This window comes from Ylistrum balloti, unplaced genomic scaffold, assembly GCF_031769215.1.
Source record: "Ylistrum balloti isolate Yb309-2 unplaced genomic scaffold, AGI_CSIRO_Ybal_v1 Utg371286, whole genome shotgun sequence".
Taxonomy (NCBI): domain Eukaryota; kingdom Metazoa; phylum Mollusca; class Bivalvia; order Pectinida; family Pectinidae; genus Ylistrum; species Ylistrum balloti.
The window spans coordinates 188733-207976 of NW_026782690.1; the positions used below are offsets into that span (position 1 = coordinate 188733).

General features: G+C 34.6%; 1 protein-coding gene across 1 annotated transcript; it reads left to right on the top strand.

The window, feature by feature from the left end:
• The first annotated feature begins 629 nt into the window (after positions 1 to 629).
• On the top strand, positions 630 to 13015 carry LOC132561821 (tRNA (cytosine(72)-C(5))-methyltransferase NSUN6-like). The gene is made up of 11 exons (XM_060226521.1): positions 630 to 725; positions 2621 to 2776; positions 3357 to 3461; positions 4894 to 4987; positions 5685 to 5841; positions 7203 to 7363; positions 7859 to 7899; positions 8377 to 8506; positions 9264 to 9421; positions 9983 to 10108; positions 12163 to 13015. Exons 1-11 carry the CDS (start codon positions 630 to 632, stop codon positions 12319 to 12321), a joined length of 1383 nt encoding a protein of 460 aa, XP_060082504.1. The 3' UTR covers positions 12322 to 13015.
• Positions 13016 to 19244: the final 6229 nt, after the last annotated feature.

A 19244-nucleotide genomic window follows, 5' to 3' on the forward strand; every position in this document is an offset into this window, starting at 1 on the left:
TTCAATTAAATGATTAAAGTGATACACTTGATATATTTATAAACATTTTTACTGAAGCTTTTATAAGAATATATAATTCGTTTGGATAATTCTTCTTAAAGAGATACTTTGTAGTCACAAAAAAATGTATTCTACATGTATATAAGAAATGCAAGATCGGTACATATTGTTCAGACTTTGATGACTGTTTTCTCGTATGTAAATCTATTTTGATGTTCTACATGTTAAATTTCGTTTCAAAAAAACTGTTGTTATTTTTTTCTGTCATTTGTTGTCTTAAAACCCCATCACTTTTATATGGAGCATTTTCTGTCATGGTAATATTGCTTTTAAAAAACAATTCATAGTTAGCTGTTACGGGTATTTGCGAGATTTATCGGACATGGCTATCAGGGAGGAATCGGGGTTAATGTTTTTTCGCAGAGTTCCACATCAAACAGACCCGTGAGCTATTTTCAACATCACTCTGTACGGTTTCTGTGGCAGCCCCAGTTGCAGGATAAATGTAAATATGATGTGTTTAATTCCAGCTTGCATCAAAAGGTGCTAGCCATTTCAGGTAATCCGGATATACATTTCAGCTTCTTGCTTGAAAGTTACTTAGACACACCGCCGGAAGTGGAAAACTCATGGCCTCATCATGTTCAAGCGCTTGTCTACTACCACCGCTTCGCTTCGTTACTGATGTTCACGGCTATATAAAGAATTCACTGTTGCAATCATTGGTATGGTAAAATAAAAAAAACAAAGCCAATTTAATTGGGTCGTCATTAGGGACGGTATTCTGTGGTGACACACACAATTGTATTTCAATCATTATTGGTCAGATTTCAATTAGTATCGCCTGGACATCTATTTCGGTCCGATATATATTTTGATCCGATATATATTTCAGAACGGCCACTTTGTCGAGCCCTATCACATAAACTAACGACTTTCGTGACATTGCGTTCGGCTTATTTTAATTATTGTAGCATGTCATACTCCCAGAAAGAATAACAACCTTAATACACATTTTTTGTTTGAAGGCAGTTCATTGACAAAGCACAGCTAGCGAAGAATTATTCTTAAGGAGTCCAAAATTAATGCACCAGGTATACATATATGTTAGTGTGGACCAGAAGATTTGTTACATTTGTTGAAAGTTATGCTATGTCAGTGAATTGCAACCAAACAGATACATAGATTTATTGAGATGTGTTCATTCTGTATTCCATCAATACTTATTCAATATTCTGATCAGTCCCCTACACCCCAATGCCCCACCAACCCCCCTACAAAAATACATCAGATTGAAGCGAATTAAGAACTTTGTTCACCTGATATGAAGGGTAGGCATGCATAGGCAACTGCATTCTGCTTTCTGTTGACAACTCTTAGTAACAGGGTTTTCTATAAGAGCCGGTCGCCGGCTACTTTGATCATTTGGCGGCCTACAACAATTCAGTTCCATAATAATGTTCCGTACACGACTACACATACAAGGCAGGCCAGCCTCCTACTTTCACTACACAGCCTACTACTAACAAAATTATGGAAAACCTTGAACAGTACAATGGCTTTTCAAAGATATTACATAGAACTATAAAGTTAGAATAGGAATAACACCATGATGTGGAAATTTCAAGATAACATCATGTGGTGACATTAGAAGTTATATGTGCTCTGTGTATATTTTTTTTTTAAAGTTAAATTTTTCTATTGCTAAGAATGTTTTTCTCAAATTATCCGTATTTCTTTGTTGTTTTTTTTATCAAACTACTTGTATAGACTATTCAAATAAATTTATAGTCCTCTTTTCATCTGTTTGTCTACATCTTACTACTTAATTCAAAGAAAAAATGATCCCGTTAAAATCAGTGTTTAACAGTATTTAAGACATGCAAGTTTGATAGCTGTAGCAAACAAATGGTAAGCAGGTGCAATTTATTTTCTGTGGTAGAATTATTTTTCGCTTGACAGACAACAACAAAATACAAGCATCCTATAATTGATTGATTGCTTATTCATCATATCAAGGCCTGGAAGAATGATTTGCATGTAAAAATTGTTTTCAGAGAGAAAGGACACAAATTTGCCAATGAAACATATATCACTTCCAACATTTCATAGTGAATGGATATAATCAGTTTTGGTTTTCTCCTCACAAGCATTACTTATCTTACAGCAATCAAAATCGTCTAGAGACTTTGTTACAGTCAAGCTGAATATGAACCTATATGGAAATGTACAGTTTTTATAGAGGCATATTTTGTTTAAATGTGACACTCATCTATGGTGATTCAACACCCCACAAAACCTATAAAAACCTTACAAACAGACCAAGACTTCACTATAGCTACCTTACAAATTTTCAGATCTCCTTGTTGTTTGTGATTGGAAATGTATAGCTTTATAGACATATTTTGTTTCTTCCTCATTGAAAAATATAATCATAGTAAAGATTCCCCCCCCCCCCCCCCCCCCCAAAAAAAAAAAAAAAAATCAAATAACTGTGATATACAATTACATACATGAAGTTTTTGATATACACTAATGTATAGTACACATGTAGATGATTGAGGCCATGGCATAGTTCATGTACTTCTGTGCAGTACATTACCTGGCATTGTCACTTCAGCAACAATCCAGTTCTCAGGAGGATGGATCTTCCCTGTTTGAAAAACTTCTTGGCCAACTTGGTACACCCCCACTGTTCACCACCCTGAGAACCAACCCGCTGGCAGGGAAAAACCAAGAAGAATTACTCGGCACTGTGAAATCAGAAATTTTGAAAGTAAGAAATGGTTATCTTTACATGACTGTTAATATTTAAAAAAAAAAAAAAAAAGTAGTGCACAGGGCTGCCAAGATTTAGTGATTCTGGTCAGTGTACTGTATTGCAATTTAAAAAAAAATTGTCTATGCTAAATGTTATATCATGTTTTTGTCAAATTGCGTGTAATTTCCATCATCATAGTTATTTTGCACCTTTTTTCATAAGAATACAAAAAATCAGGTGGTTTTGATTTCTTATCAAGGAAAATAGGAACAGGCATGTAACATATCATGTTGAACTTACCCTTTTGTAAGAATGCTGAAACAGGAAATTCTGATTAGTTTCAGTAACACACATTACTATCTTGTTGATGTGATAACAGTCAGAGTTAGATTTTTACAGTTACAGAAATATTAAAATTTGTAGCTTTGTACATGTATGTGTGTAAATCTCTACTTATGGACTCCTACTGTATGAATGTGACGCATGAATGAATGGTAGTAGAGAGAAGAGTAAATGGAATGAAATGAAGCTAAATAAAAAAAGAAAGTAAAGTTGATTTTTGATATTTCTTTATACTTTATTCTTTATTGGACAGAATTACAAGCAAAAGGGATGGAAGGAGCCTTGCATCTACTATCATGCTGTGCTGAAGGATCTCATCATTGTAGAGGGAAGGGGACCAAACCTGGATCTGCAAAAGGTGTTCAAAGCATCAAGTTGGAAAACAAATATGTCAATATCATTGCATTAACTAGAGGGTGTACATGTTTGTGCAATAAGTTTTAGTTCTTTAAAGTGCTACTAAAATGTATTGTACTACTTCAGTCATTATAAACAAATAAATATGTGTTTCTTTTTAAATATCGAAAGTTATTTGCAATTATTTTGCATGTTCATTTTGAAAATTATTCAGCTTTCTATTATCATTCTTTTTGAAAAGACAGGTTACTTAGCTCACCTGACCCGACGGGCTAACTGAGCTATTGGGATACCATGACGTCCGTCCTTTGTCAACTTTTTCTACAAAATACTACTGGTCATAAATGACTGAGATTTTGATGGGGAACATTGTAATGGTAAACAATAAATATAAATGGTGGATCTCTGCCATCTGGGACAGGAAGGGTAGGGTAAAAAAGGATAAACAAAGCAAATTCTTTAAAATCCTATTCCTGCTGTAGAAGTTTCTGGATTTTGTCCAAATTTAGTCAGAAGTGCTTTTGGATGAAGGGATTTTGTATTTATAAATGGTGGATCTTGGACCCCAAGGGCAAAGCCGAAATGGGGAAATAGAAGAAAAAAATAAATCCTACTCTTCCTGTAGAAGTGATTGGATTTTGCCAAAGTTTGGCGTGAATCATGTTTTAGTGAAAGGGGATCAATTTTATATAAATGGTGGCTCTCGACACCCTAGAGCAGTAAGGGAGGGCTCAATAGGGGAGATGTGTTTGAAAACAGTTTAGATCCCCATCCCAGGACCATATATAGCATTGCTAGGCATAAAGAGATGAACACAATCATGATGGTCTGGGGTCTGACCCAATCCCAAGGGACTTAGTTTCCTTGTTATATCTTTGAGACAGATGAGATACCCACCCTTTAACCATATACATGATGTTAGAATTGGCCTTTGAGTCTGGTGCCATCCTGAGGGACTTATGTTCCATGTCATATCTTTGAAAGTGTTGAGTTCCCCACCCCATAACCATAAAGGATATAGCAATGTTGTAATTGGGAATCAAGTAATAATTACAATCATGACGTAAGAATTGGCCACACTGCTACTGACTCAGTTTCACAGTAATATCTTTGAAACAGTTGAGAATGCCACCCCTAAAACATATATGGCAATTCTAGGCATCAAAGAGGTTAAGCGACCGCTTTATAATTTGGTAATATTTGAAATACTAAACCTGTAGGCATGTATTACATTGTTAGGCTTTAAGATCAAGGTGAGCATTACAGGCCCTATGGGCCCCTTGGTCATTTTCTGCCAAATGCCATTTTCCATACAAAGTCATCAAGGTTTATGCTCAGCAGTCTTTCAGTGTTGACTGCTGGTCAATATTTTTTTAAAGATTATATTTGTTTAAAGAAACTAGCATGAGTTTAATTAATGTTCTCTTTGACAGTATAACAAGCAAGTTGTGGTTGACTTGGCATGTGGAATGGCAGTGTTACGTGGGGCTGATGTGTTTGCACAGGGAATTATGGGATGTTCAGTAGGTATGTCTGAAAAGATTGAATTTTGATGTTTAACCATTTCTTAAGGAAAACAGTATGTCATGTTTTTTGGCTCACCTGGCCTATTTCTCGAGAACTAATGCATAGATCATTTCCAAACTTCATGTGTAGGTTCCTCTTGCTCCCTAGTGGAACCCATTTGATTTTGGGACTGATCAGGAAAATAAAATGGCCAACAGACGGCCATCTTGTATTTTACCTAGTAAGGATTGTTATCGCTATTTCTGAATGGATCTCGTTCAAATTCCATATGTAGATTCCCCTTGGTCCCTAATACCTTGGATTTGGCAGGTTCAATTTTTTATGTCTATCTCTGAAAAGGATTAATGTTCAAATTTCTTATCATTAAGAGCAAAAACAGAAGAAAAGACCCAACATTCAAAGAACGAATGCAGATCAAACAGTGGTGGGTGTAAGATCCCTCTGGGATCTCTTGTAAAGTAATGTTTCTTCTAGTTAAGTTTGGTGCCAGTTGACAATTACATTGCAAGTTTGATGACTTACGAATCTAAAATCAAATAAACTTGAATGTTGGGATTATAACTACCGTAAAATTTATTAGATAATTACAAGAAAAATGACTGATCAGTTATACATATTATTACTTGTTTTACATGAATCTTTCTAAGTATGTGGTTCTTTGATAAATTTGCTGATATATTGCCATGCATTGTGACAGGAATGCGTGAAGAGGATGCTGTGTCTGTATTTTGTGATGTTGACAGTACATGTTTAAAGGGAGCAACAAAACTCCAGGAAGAATCCATGATGTTTGTAGGAAATGGCATTGCTTGTGTCAGCAGGGAGAAACTATTCTGCTCAAAAGAAAAAGTTTGGTAATCATGATTCTAACATTTTGATTAAGTTTCTAGCTCACCTAGTCATGCAGGAGCCCATTCGTCAACATTTGCTACCAGTATAGAATGAGTGAATTTTGACCAAATTTGATCAGAAGTGTTGTAGGGTGAAGCTGATCAATTTTCATATAAATGATTGGCCCCGCCCTCGCCCCTCAGGTCACTGAGGAGAAAGAAGAAATTTTCAAAGTTCTTTAAAATCCTACTCTTCGTTTAGGAACTACTGGATTTTCCCCAAATTTGGTCTAAAACAATCTTAGATAAAAAGGAATCAATTTTGTAAGAGCAGTAGGTCTTCGCATCCAGGGCAGTGAGTGGCAGGGTCCAATAACGGAAATTTTGCAAGTCTTTTAAAATCCCACTCCATTGGATTTAGTTCACATTAAATCAGGAGCATTCCTGGGAGGAGGGAAATCACTTTTCTACACAAAACATCAACATACTTAACATTGAAAAACACTGCAAAGTTTTCTGTGATATATAAGTGATGCATTGATAGAAAAATACTTCTTTTTTTCAGTTTTAATATCACTGTTTTTTTTTTTACTTTTGAATCAATAAGTCTCCCACATGTTCATGTAGTGTATATGCTCAACATACAGTGTAATAGGTCAGCCAATTGACTAAACACATCAGTTTCGAAAACTTATTAACTGGATGATTTTGGTGAGAATGAAGGTGTCCAGACTCTCAAGGATTCACAGTATAACATCTTTTGATCAACTGTATAACATATATCATATTCCCATTTCAGTGAAATCTGTAGCTTAAAAATTTCAGATACATGAATTATAAATATATGTGATGCATACTCTTAAGCCTCTGTTGAATACATGAAATTATGTGGGTTTTTATTTACATCACATACAAAAATAAGTCACTGCAACTTTGTTTTCATGTTCAACTGTTTTTACATTTTATCTCATATCTTTGTGTTTCATTTTTACAAAAATGCACTGTAAAACCTGAAAAAGTTGCTGTATAGAAATGCTTGTATTTTTCATGGCAATAAAGAATCCACAAAAATGAAGTGTGAACTTTTAGATTGAATAAATATGTATATAGTTGAACGACATTCACAAATGTTTTTACCAACTGAAAAGATGTTTTGAACCAGGAAAGAAAATGATACACACAAATATTCAATCTTATACATGTACATCTATGTGTAAATCAAAGCAGTCATGTGTACTGACATGTGTTTTTAGGTCATTCATCACATATGAGGGAAGGTCTTGTTCATGTCATTGCATAGCATTGCATAGCTTAGCTTTATACATTGTAATGTAGATGTTGATGTGGTGCCATCGAGCAATGATTTAATTATTTTGTGATTTCAGTGGTGTTGGTATCTCTATGACACAGCCATTATATGAAGCCCCCAGTCTGACAGATCTGTGCTCTGATCTTGTCTTTCCACAAAATCTTCCGTCTGTTGTTGCAAGTCATGCTCTCAACCCCAAACAAGGGGAGACCATCCTGGATATGTGTGCTTCACCTGGTAACTTCGCCTTTCTATTTTTAGCCCATCATCAGCAGATGGTTGGCTGTCAAATTACCCTTTGTTAATCACCACTTTAGAGGTTCATATTAAAGTTAAATCTTTTAATAAACTTGAGACCTTTTTTATGAAATATGAATAACAGTTTAAGAATGAGAATACTTCATTATATCTCATTTATCGTTTTTTTTTACTAAGAGAAATTGATTTTTTGAAAGGAGGTAATGACCACTTCACTACATATTTGTAATTACAGTGTTACAATTTAAATCCAGGTACAATGAAATAAATGCATGAGTAAAGTGGTTTAATGAAGGCTTGAACAAGGTTAAATGAGGAAAGTGTATTAGTGGACTTAAATAAGACTTGGCTGTAGTTTATAAGATATTAATATAGAAAGTTATACATAAAGTTATCAACTAAAGAGCTAATGTCTTAGTCATATCAATATTTATCTCTAATTTTAGTATGAAAAGTGATACTTTTTTTTTGCAGGTGGAAAAACAGTGCATATAGCTACACTTATGGCCGGAAAGGTACTGTAAGTAGATACATTTCGTATCTCTCCAACTATAAGAGTAAAGGATCTGGTCCCAGTTGCTTAAAGCTTGGCTAGAGTTTACAGATTGTCAGTGAAAAATCATATTGAAATTAAACGAAACATTTCACAGTTATGTATTTGTTGAGACAGGTTCAATTAATGTTTTTGAATACTAGATTTTCTTTGAAAGTCCTTGTTTTTCAATGGAAATGTTTACAATTTTTCACTATCCATTGGTCAAATCTAACCAAGCTTTCAGCAGAATAAAAGAATCTTACAATAATTATCTGACGTTTTATTCAGACAATGCAATTTTATATAAAATTTTATCACAATACTAAAAGGAATATTTATTGGTATCAAGAATTCCTCATCAGCCGATGTGAAGTTAATTTTTCTATCTCTTTTTACAAATAACACAGTAATATTGATACCTTATATTAATAACTGATGACATTTCTTTGAATTTAAGGGCCGTCTGATAGCTTTAGATAAAACACCAGCTAAAATTGATAAAATCAAGAAAAATGCTGAAAACTGGAATATCAATTTTATTGAGACCTATCCATGTGATGCGAGACATGCATGCTTAGACACAGCAGGTGAGAATATTATCTAGAGTTCACTAGTATGAGGACTGATTGATAAGTAGAGGGATTTCTGAGGAAAGGACTTCTTTAAAAGTGGCATGGAGGCCCCTAAACATAGAAGGCAAAAGTGTATAGATACTAAAGGGGATTATGTTGAAAAATAATGCATTATGCCAGCCACAAGTCCATACCTTAAATATGATACTCACAACTTATCAAACAGTCCTCATATATATCTCTAAATGTAACGTGGTTATATCACAGTTAAACCTGTTGTTGGATGGTGTAATTACTCTGGATCGCAAGATCTTCTTTCTTTCCAGGTAGTGACAAAAATTATTGGGTATCTGCCACATGTCTCCTGTTTTGATAAGATTTGTTGATACAGTGCAACTTTCCCAAACCTGGGAACCAGATGAAATTATGTCCTGTTTATTGCAGTAATTAAAAACTTCCCTTTAGCAATTCCTCTCAATTCCAATTACAAATCCAATTTTGTGACATTATTTATGTTGAAAATTACTGATACCTACCATGTATATCATTAGAAAATTGCTGACTGGCTTGTGCCACACACATCAAACTTTAGGTCATACATGTATTCAGCAAGTTTATTACTGATATTGTCATTTTTCCAAACTTTTTATGATAATCCCAAAACATGACAAACTATTGGTTTTATTTCATGAATAGCAAAAAGAGATAAACTTATTTAATAATTTATGTTGAATCTGTTTTAGTGGTTTTTTTTGTTTTTCTTTTATTTTAGATATTGCAGGGGGGCCTCCCTATCCACCAGATATGTTTGATCGTGTCTTACTGGATGGGCCTTGCAGTGCTCTGGGCCAGAGGCCTTCCAGCAAGAACAATATGTCACTTAAGTCTTTAAAATCTTATCCTATCCTTCAAAGACAACTATTTCATCAGGTAATCTTGCATTATAACATTCTTTGTCAAACTAAATACATAATGTACTTCACAATATTCAAAGGTTAAAGTGAAAAAAAAACAATTATGAAATGATTATTTGCTACTACCATGGTGTCAATCCAATACTGTTAGATATGCTTATCATAGACTTGCAGATATTGCCACATTTGTTAAGATCTAAGGATATTAAAATATTCACTAATTTGTAAGATATAAGTTATCATATATAATGTATCATTTGTCTATCAGAATCTGTCACCACGGTGTTGGTCCTATTTACAGATTTGTTTACACTAACACATTATCATATGGTAGTTGAAAATATATTATAGATATTTGTAGTCTTTCATAAAGACTTAAGGTTTGTTATATTATAGAAAAGTTTTTTGTTTGCTGTTGGTCAAATCCTTCCTACAATATACACTACTGAAACTGGATGTTGCTTGTTTTAAGGAATATTGATGGATCAGCATAATGTTAGGCTTGGCTAGAAATTATCTAAACCTATAGTATGCTGTAGTATGTACTTAATCCTGACTGGTCCTATTTGATTCAAAGGCAGTGAAATTACTGAGACCAGGAGGAACTCTAGTGTACAGTACTTGTACCATCACGATGGAGGAGAATGAGGAACTAGTCGCATGGGCATTACAGACATTTTCCTGCTTGTCCTTATCCAAAATGGTGAGTAGATATTGATTTCACACCATTGATATAACGTATGATTCGATCACTACAGGAGTCCTTGTGGGGATGTACATGTATAATAATAGGGATGTTTCCTTATATATTGTAACATGTATCCTTGTCAGCACTCTAGCAGCTTCATTTCTTGAGAGACTTATATAGATTTCACTCTCATATAATGGTCCACCATCTGTCTAAGATTAATTTGAATTTCAGGGTTCTAGGGTCAGTCATCCTAACTCTAGCAATATAAGTCCTTGTTAGATTGTTATCAAACTTTACCCACTTAAAAAATTCTGTCATATCTCAAACAAATCAAAATTTCACTTTAAAGTCAAGGTCATTACTATTATCTTTAGAAATTCCAAAAGACAAATTGAATTGACATGTAAGTAGAACAAGTAAGAAAGTAGAGATTTAGTTTTAAAATTTCTTGAAGTGAAAGGTGTCAAATATCCCTAAATCATGTAAGGAAAATCACAACACTCTTTATACTTTATACAAGAAGCTTTCAATTGATATTACAATTGAAACAAAATTTACAATATAAAATTCTTCAAAGGGTTTCAACTACTGGTACAAATAATTTCCTTTATTAAGTTAATGCAATTGTTAATGTCTTTTGTTCAGTTTGTAGAGAGACATCAGAAAATCTAGAACATTAATATATTTGTTGTGTGAAGGCTAATCAACTGTGAATTGGTTTAAGAAATTGGTTGAATGTTAATACACAATCATGATGTCAAAATTAGTTTAACTGGTTGGTTTTGCTTTGTGAAAAGGGTCTGCCTTTAACTAAGTACTTGATACTTATAACAAATTACTTAGTACTTTTACTCAAATACTAAGTTTATAATACTCGCAACAAATTTGGCTATACTGGAATCACCCAGCATGTCTGTCTAGATGGTGAACTGATTCCAAAGAAACTTCATATCATTATAAAGGACCATATGTGGATGTGCGTACAATTTTTTTTCCAAAAAATTTGATTTCCATAATAATTTGTAATGGTACAAATATTTTACAATAAATGACCATTACACCTTGGTCATTCAACAGAAACAAAAACTATAGTAAGGTACATTAGGTGTTTCAAAACCAGTTACTATGGGAACGCAATCTGGGCCTCTGATTGGTCAAAATTAAGATATTCAAGTTCGACCAAATTTGGAAAAATAGGGGTATAAGAGGATGCCAAATATCATGGTATGTGTTTCATTGCCATGACAACTATGCTAGGGCAAATGGTGGCCTCTTACTGGTTGAGATTTAGATTTTGTCTGATTTTTACCTTAGTTTGTATATAGGAACATACAGGAATTCCAACATTAATTTTCAACTGTTTTTGAGTATATTGAAGTCTTTGGATCTGCAACCAGTATTATAAGGTCATTTCATCGAGTGCTACCTAGAAAAAACACATGCACCTAAGTAAGACCATTATCACAGCTCTGAATTCTCATAGACGCTAGTAAAATCTGTGCAACCTACCCCATTATTTTCTGTGTACGCTCTACGTTTCATGTTTCTCACACAACCTTTGATGGGTACAATCTACCTGCGTCCTCTACAATATGTAGACAGTCTACATACTCTCTACATATGCTCTACTGGCGTCAATCTTTACGCTACCAAGGCTCATTCTGTCATCCAGTCTTTGACACAGCATAAATCTCTCTGCAATTTATCTTCATAAGTTTGTGACCTTAGCTGTCCTTCACGTTACTGACTTCAATCACTCATGATCATAACATTTCCATTACTATTTATTTTCATTTAACAATATTGATCAACCAATTGATACTGACAAAGTAGCTGCACATGGTGTTATTAGTATTACTGTGTGTGGAAACAAAATTTAATAGAGCATTACTTATGTCATCCTACAAATACATGCATTCATGAATAGATGTAAAATAATTCAGCCAGTAACATTACCTTTGAGATATGGACAGTAATCTGTTCAACACATAAGACTTGATGCTTAAGAATCGTTATTACCTTGAACAGAAGTTGATTATAATTTGCAAATTTGATCTCTGGTACAGGAGCCACATCTAGGAAGTGCAGGACGAGTATGTGCAGGCCTTGGTGCAGCTGACAGAGACAAGCTACAGTTGTTTCTACCTGGATGTGGTGACAATACTTCACCAGAAAATGACACTATTGGATTCTTTATAGCAAAGTTTCTGAAATTACCTAGCTAATTGAAACATTTCTTGTTTCTGGTGTTTCAGTGTCAAAGGCTTTGAATTGTCAAAATTGTTCACTCAATTTTGATTATGTGCATGTGCTTTATAATCAGTCATATATGTAAAATGTACATAAATTTCTCAAGGAAGAAATAAATAGCTAGCAATTAGAACAACATGCTTTGATTGGTGATATTTTACTGGACTTGTATCCATGGTCACATGGATCAGAATTGTAAAAGAAAAAAACACTTAAGCAACTTTTGATATAATGTAATATTAATAAGAATACAAAACTATGGTAATTGGCCTGGAGCTTGCTGGCATTGAGAAATGATCTTGTTCATGGTTGTCACTTTGTCAGATTTGTGAATCCTTTTGATTTACAAGAGGACCAAGTTTATATAACAGGTAATAACTATGACATTCAGCTTTTTGTTGTTAGATTTTTATTAAGAAATCAATTTAAAACTTCATGACCAACATTAATTGAAATCTTGCAGGAAGGGATTTACCAATTTCAGTGGAATACAGTTTAGGCTGAAGTGTAAACATGACTGTTTTAAAGTTAATTAGTGTGAATTTGATACTGAACCACTTTTAATGTGTGAGAACTAAAATTTAATGTTGTGATGACAAGATCACTGCAGATGGATGCACTCTATGCCCATATATACATGTATATAAACATGCCTTTTAGGCCTTTTCTATGCCCATGTTATTGTGTATATCATCGATAGTATTAGTCCATGAACATTGAATTAATGATAAATCAAGAATTAATAAAAAAAAAAATTCTCAAAATCCCTAGAATCAAATTCCATGAAATTTTAGAAGAATCATACACTTGCAAAAGATGAACCAAAAGTGTGAATTATATGGTTCCATGTCCCCACTGGCCAAAGGGGTCAAATTGACTAAAATTTTTAAAATAATCTTATAAATACCAGATTTAGTAGAATAAAATGATTTTCATGGATGGAAAGGTCTTGTGGTGCTTTATCAAAATTGTGAATTTCATGGCCCTAGGGTCTCGCATTTCCCCTTGGGCAGGGGGTAAAATTTGTGAAAAAAAAAAAATTTATAGTAAAGTTATATTTTCAGGATGATTTAGTTAATTTCTGTTGGAAATATTTGAAACTTGGTTAAGGATGACGGCTTGATATTATACACGTATTGCTTTAGCTTGCTGACCCGAGGGGCAAGTGGATGGGGACCAAAAGGAGTTAAATTCACTCAGATTTCAAAAATTATCTTTTTTTCACCTTGAAATGGTAGAATCAAATGCTGTTCATAGCTTGAACGGTCTTAATGTGCTTTTCACTAAAATTGTGAATTTCATGACCACATGGTCTCACGTTTCCTCAGGTTTGGGATGAAGTTTACCACATATCATTCCACTCTATGAAACATTCCAGATGTACTATATTGATAAAAAAAATAGTGTACATGTGCATTGGGACGTTAGAGTCTGCCTGTGACATTATGCTTTCAACAAGTAAATCATGTTATACTGAACCACCACAATGCTAGGTGTTAACCATTTAATATACATGTACAAATGCATATATATGCAGATATTGAAGGCTGATTTAAGGTCATCCATATTGATATTGGCAGTTAAATTCCTGTTGTTTAGATTTTAATTTTTCCCTTATATGCTCTTAGAAAGGTGAAATAGTTGCATGACACATAACCAGTTTGATTATAATAATTTTAGGTCATCTGATGACTATTGCGATTGCCTTTTGTCCGGCGTCCGTCGTCAACAATTAACATTTTCAACTTCTTCTCAAGTTCTACATGTCTCATTGAGCTGAAACTTACCTGAAAAGATCGTGCCATGTTCCTGACCAAAGTTTTTTAATTTCGGGTTGGTCCGAAATCCATGAGGGCCGCCATGGATGCCATTTTGATAATACATTGAAAACACATTTTCAACTTCTTCTCAAGTTCCACCAGTGCGATTGAGCCAAAACTTGCAAGAAATGATCATGACATGGCACTGACCAAAGGTTGTCAATTTCGGGTTGGTCCGAAATCCAACATGGCCGCCATCTTGAAAACACATTTTCAACTTCTTCTCAAGTTCTACCTGTGACATTGAGCTGAAACTTACCTGAAAAGATCGTGACATGGATGGTCCCTACCAAAGTTTGTTAATTTCGGGTCAGTCCAAAATCCAACATGGCCGCGATTTTGAAAATACATTGAAAACACATTTTCAACTTCTCAAGTTCTGCTTTGTGACATTGAGTTGATACTTACCTGAAATGATCGTGACATGGACTTGACCAAAGTTTGTTAATTTCTGGTCAGTCCAAAATCCAACATGGCTGCAAAGGCCGCCATTTCGAAAATACATTGAAAACACATTTTCAACTTCTCCTCAAGTTCTACCTGTGACATTGAGCTGAAACTTACCTGAAATGATCGTGACATGGATTTGACCAAAGGTTGTTAATTTCGGGTCAGTCCAAAATCCAACATGGCTGCAATGGCCGCCATTTCGAAAATACATTGAAAACACATTTTCAGCTTCTCCTCAAGTTCTACCTGTGACATTGAGCTGAAACTTACCTGAAATGATCGTGACATGGACTTGACCAAAGTTTGTTAATTTCGGGTCAGTCCAAAATCCAACATGGCTGCAATGGCCGCCATTTCGAAAATACATTGAAAGCACATTTTCAGCTTCTCAAGTTCTACTTGTGACATTGAGCTTAAATTTACATGAAATAATCGTGACATGATCCTGACCAAAGTTTGGTAATTTGACAGAGTTCAAAAACAGAAGTAAGTAGTAGTTCTTATATCTGAAGGTTGTCTGATCTGTGTTGTTCTGGCACCTAAGACCTTCTAGGTATACACAGCTGCTTAAGGCTTATATAACCTATAAACAACGTACCGTATTTTACCTAATTGCCACACATGCTGTTATAACCACACCCCATACTTTTGTATGGAAAAGAAGATGGGTGCGCTTATTTAAACCCTGGAAACATTCCTTGCCTCAATGATCTGACGTCCAGAATATTTGTCAGCCTTCTAACCAAAGACTCTCTTCCGGAGAATCCTCTTTCTTGAAACAAATGACCTTGATCCTTTTTCAAGGTCAGAAGGGTCAACTTTGTATAAAACCTGGAAGAAACATCATCTGAATAACCATAACACCCAGGGTGATATTTGGCCTGTAGCATGCTGGTTTGTTGAAATGAATAACCTTAACCCACTTTCAAGGTGGTGACTGAGTGCACTTGATTCTTAAATCCAAGTGAAATAAGTTCAAAATTTGAAATCTTGTATTTATGTCAGATGACCGTTAAAGCCCATGAGCCTCTTGTTTTGTATACTGTTCTTCCGAATTTACAATTTATGGAATTTACAAATTTTGGAAAGTTATTGCTGAAATCAGGACAGTATATCCCTAATGACAATAACGGCGAAGTGGCGGGTAACGAAAACCAAACGTCATTAATCATATATACTATGTAAACAGGTTTGGTATCCAGCCATTGAAGGCATGTATCACGACATGTCAATGCTGGAATCTCCTACCACAAACCAGGCATACGTGAAATAAAACCAACAAGAAAATAACAATATGTCAACATAATCATAATCCAAACTTAAATTTAATAAAAAATATATATATATATATATATATATTTACACGGAGATTCATGAAAACGTACAAAGAGAATAAGACCACTTATCCAGATGAATAAACATTTTTGCATTATCAACGACACCCGTAAATTTTGGTCAATCCAAGCACGTAATGTCACGTTCTCAAATGAGAACAAGGTATACAACAATGGAACCAACAGAAAACTAACGAGCATCAAACACGTCCGGCTTCATATCGCACAAAGAAAAAAATATTTATCAGTGAGAGCATTGTGATAACCGTAAAACTTGTCCATACATTCCCATCAACACGCATCATTTGAAACCCTTTGAGACAAGTTTGTCCGTCAGTTGATGACTTCTTGCATGAAATGTGTGATAACGGGAACAGATCTTTGCACTGTGACATGTAAACATCATAGGCTGGGCATGCACGATGTTGCTATCAATTAAAAATTCACACTAGGAAAATCTAAATCATCATGCTCATCGTACAGCTGGGTGGAAAGCTGTCTATGTGGTTTCGTTGTAGGAAAAGATCAATATAAGCTGTTGGGTGTTTATATATACATATGCGTATATATCGATAGATTCAGCGACGTATGAAAACAAACATGTCGAACAACAGAGTGGTAGAGGCAGTTCCCATAGGTGTGTCAGTAGTCTGGTTGATGATCTTGCAACCGATCTCAACGAAAATGTTGCCACTCCGTATATTTATAATTTGATTGTATTCACAATCATATACTTGTACCACCGTGCACTTTTTGGAAAAGACAGTAGCATTGAAAGAGAACGAAGGCGTTCACTGACTTTAAAATGATGCTAAAATGTACTTACTGTACAACGTTTTTTTTCGAAAAGGATGTTTGGAGATTGGTCAAAAGCTCTTCGGAGTACTTTTAAAACCACATAATATTCATTCCACTTCTTCAGTGAACAATGTCACGTTCAGGCTATACTAAGAATGATAGTAAGTAGTTTTGTTAAAGGTTTGATGTAACAGCTAGACGAAACAGCAATAAAACGTTCTGTATCCGTATCATTATTGGCAATCTAAATTATTGTAATGAAACATGATTAGCCAGTACAGTTCTTTTTGTATACGGGAAATGAAACAATATTTGCAGACAAGGATCAAAGCATTGGCCTCGTCATCTGCGGGAACAATAACATAACTGTAAAGCAAATCTTTGAAATGTGGTTTTAACATCAGGATCATATTCCATTAACGGACGGGATTTCACGATGTTTATGACACTAGGAACGCGTCGTGAATTTATCTTTATATTTGTTTTCGTGAAAAAATAGATTTTAGGCTGTTATTGTTTTAAGAATGATGGACAGAGTGGATTTAACACATTCAGTAAGTGAATCAAACACAGCATATTCTCATTTCACCCATCGTCTGGTATAGTTATGAACGAAATCCACCAGTTTCTTGAAATTCATATTCCATTCATTTATGGAAGGGACAGTGGGTGGGATTTACACAATTCAGGTTTCATATTGCATATTCTGTTATGTTACACACAAATGTTTTATGTAATAAAGCACACATACCAGTTTTGACTGAGGTTTATTTTTACAGGACTGGGTTATATTGTAAATTCGTTGCACGAATATAAAGATAAATTCCTCTAGATCCGAAACGCAATATTGATGTGATAAGGAACGTTCTCTGTAAGCAGACAAAACACTTATTTTACTCACCGTCGTGAAGCGGATGGTCGCCGCCATTTTGGTTGTGACCGGGGATAGTTAGGCCGTGACCTACGGTTTAGGTTGGACCCCTTGTTTATGAAAAGCACACAGAGAGAGGAAGCGGTACGGTGTACTTCAAACATAATGAAAACCTAATGGTTTCTGTAAGATATCTGACAATAAACCCCATATTAGTACACGTTAGAAAAAAACTTATTATAATTAAGACATGGGAGCTATGAACATTCATTCGACAACAAATCCTTTTTACAAATTATACTTAAGTACAGTACATACTGTATCGTAGTGTGGTTCGCTTGACGCACTGGCGTATTTCTTGTATCGAGTACATTCTTTTGGCGGCACAATAAACATATGGTAGATCTTCACGAATAGTTGTTTTATGTGTCAGTAACCAGACGGTGATTAAGACACATACGTCTTTAAAATGAACAGATCTGTGTACAGTGATGTTGGTATGTATTCTTCATATCGAGTATCAAGTTAGTGCGTCCTTACGGATATATCTACTGCAAAATGTACGTGTGTTTTATACCATTTAAAACCAGCCGGATATATTGCGCTCTCCTCCACAGGTGAGTATTTATATAGAACCACATGTTACATTATTTAATGTGTACGTGCCTTTATTTGTTGAGCAGTGTGTTGTATATAATGAAAGGAGATTATTATTATTGTTATTACTGTTTTAACGGCTCGTCAACATATTAAAGGTCATTTAGGCCATTAACTGGTGAAAGACACCGCGATCAAAACGAAGTGAAATGTTGAAAAACAAATACTAAAAAATGAAATGGTTATATTATCTCGAAAGTTTAAAATGTATAAATCTGAACAGTTTCTAATTTATCTGACAATTTTATAATACAATACGAAGTATAATGTTGATTACTTTTTATATTCAGTGACGGACAACTCGTCGATCAACGTAATAATATATCATATATGTTTTAAACTTTTCATCTTATCAGTTCACGGAAGGAAACTTTACTATGGACATTTTACTTATATGTACCGCAATGAATACATACAGCGTTAACAGAACGTAGTCAAATAGAAACAGAGGTGCAATTTATAAGGGCAACGCAAATGTTCTGTTAAAATGTAAAATTGTGAATTGCAACGTTCTTAGAACTTATGAAATACTAGTTAGCTTGTATAACTGGTGACAGAGCCTATTTCGTGTTGTTACGTATTCTGACCTACGAAAGAAATGGTGTTTATTTAAATGTGTCCCAGATAATGACCTATCACTTCATTCTTGAGCAGCAGCAAATATTTCCTTAACATTGGTTTTTATTTGATAGCCAAATGATTGCTGGTGTTGATTTTTTGTTTACTGTGTGTTTTAAACATGTTAAAGGGACATACTTTTGTATTTTGGCATTGTCCGTCCGTCCGTCGTAAACCGTCATTTTCCCGGAGATCACCTCCTACCATTTTTAAACTTAGCAGGTTTGTCACCAGGGCATGAAGGTATGTTGACATGAACGGCCTTTAGATTCAAAGTTTTTACCATAAGCTGACTTCGATTGTGTCTAAGTCAGTTAGTATTTATCGATATATCGTTTTGTACCTCACGC

Bases quoted from the DNA above. Each gene is read 5' to 3' on its own strand.
- LOC132561821 (XM_060226521.1), top strand. From the start codon at position 630: ATGGCCTCATCATGTTCAAGCGCTTGTCTACTACCACCGCTTCGCTTC. The intron at 3,462-4,893 runs GTGTTCAAAGCA...TCTCTTTGACAG, and splicing joins CAAACCTGGATCTGCAAAAG to TATAACAAGCAAGTTGTGGT. The intron at 5,842-7,202 runs GTAATCATGATT...TTGTGATTTCAG, and splicing joins TGCTCAAAAGAAAAAGTTTG to TGGTGTTGGTATCTCTATGA.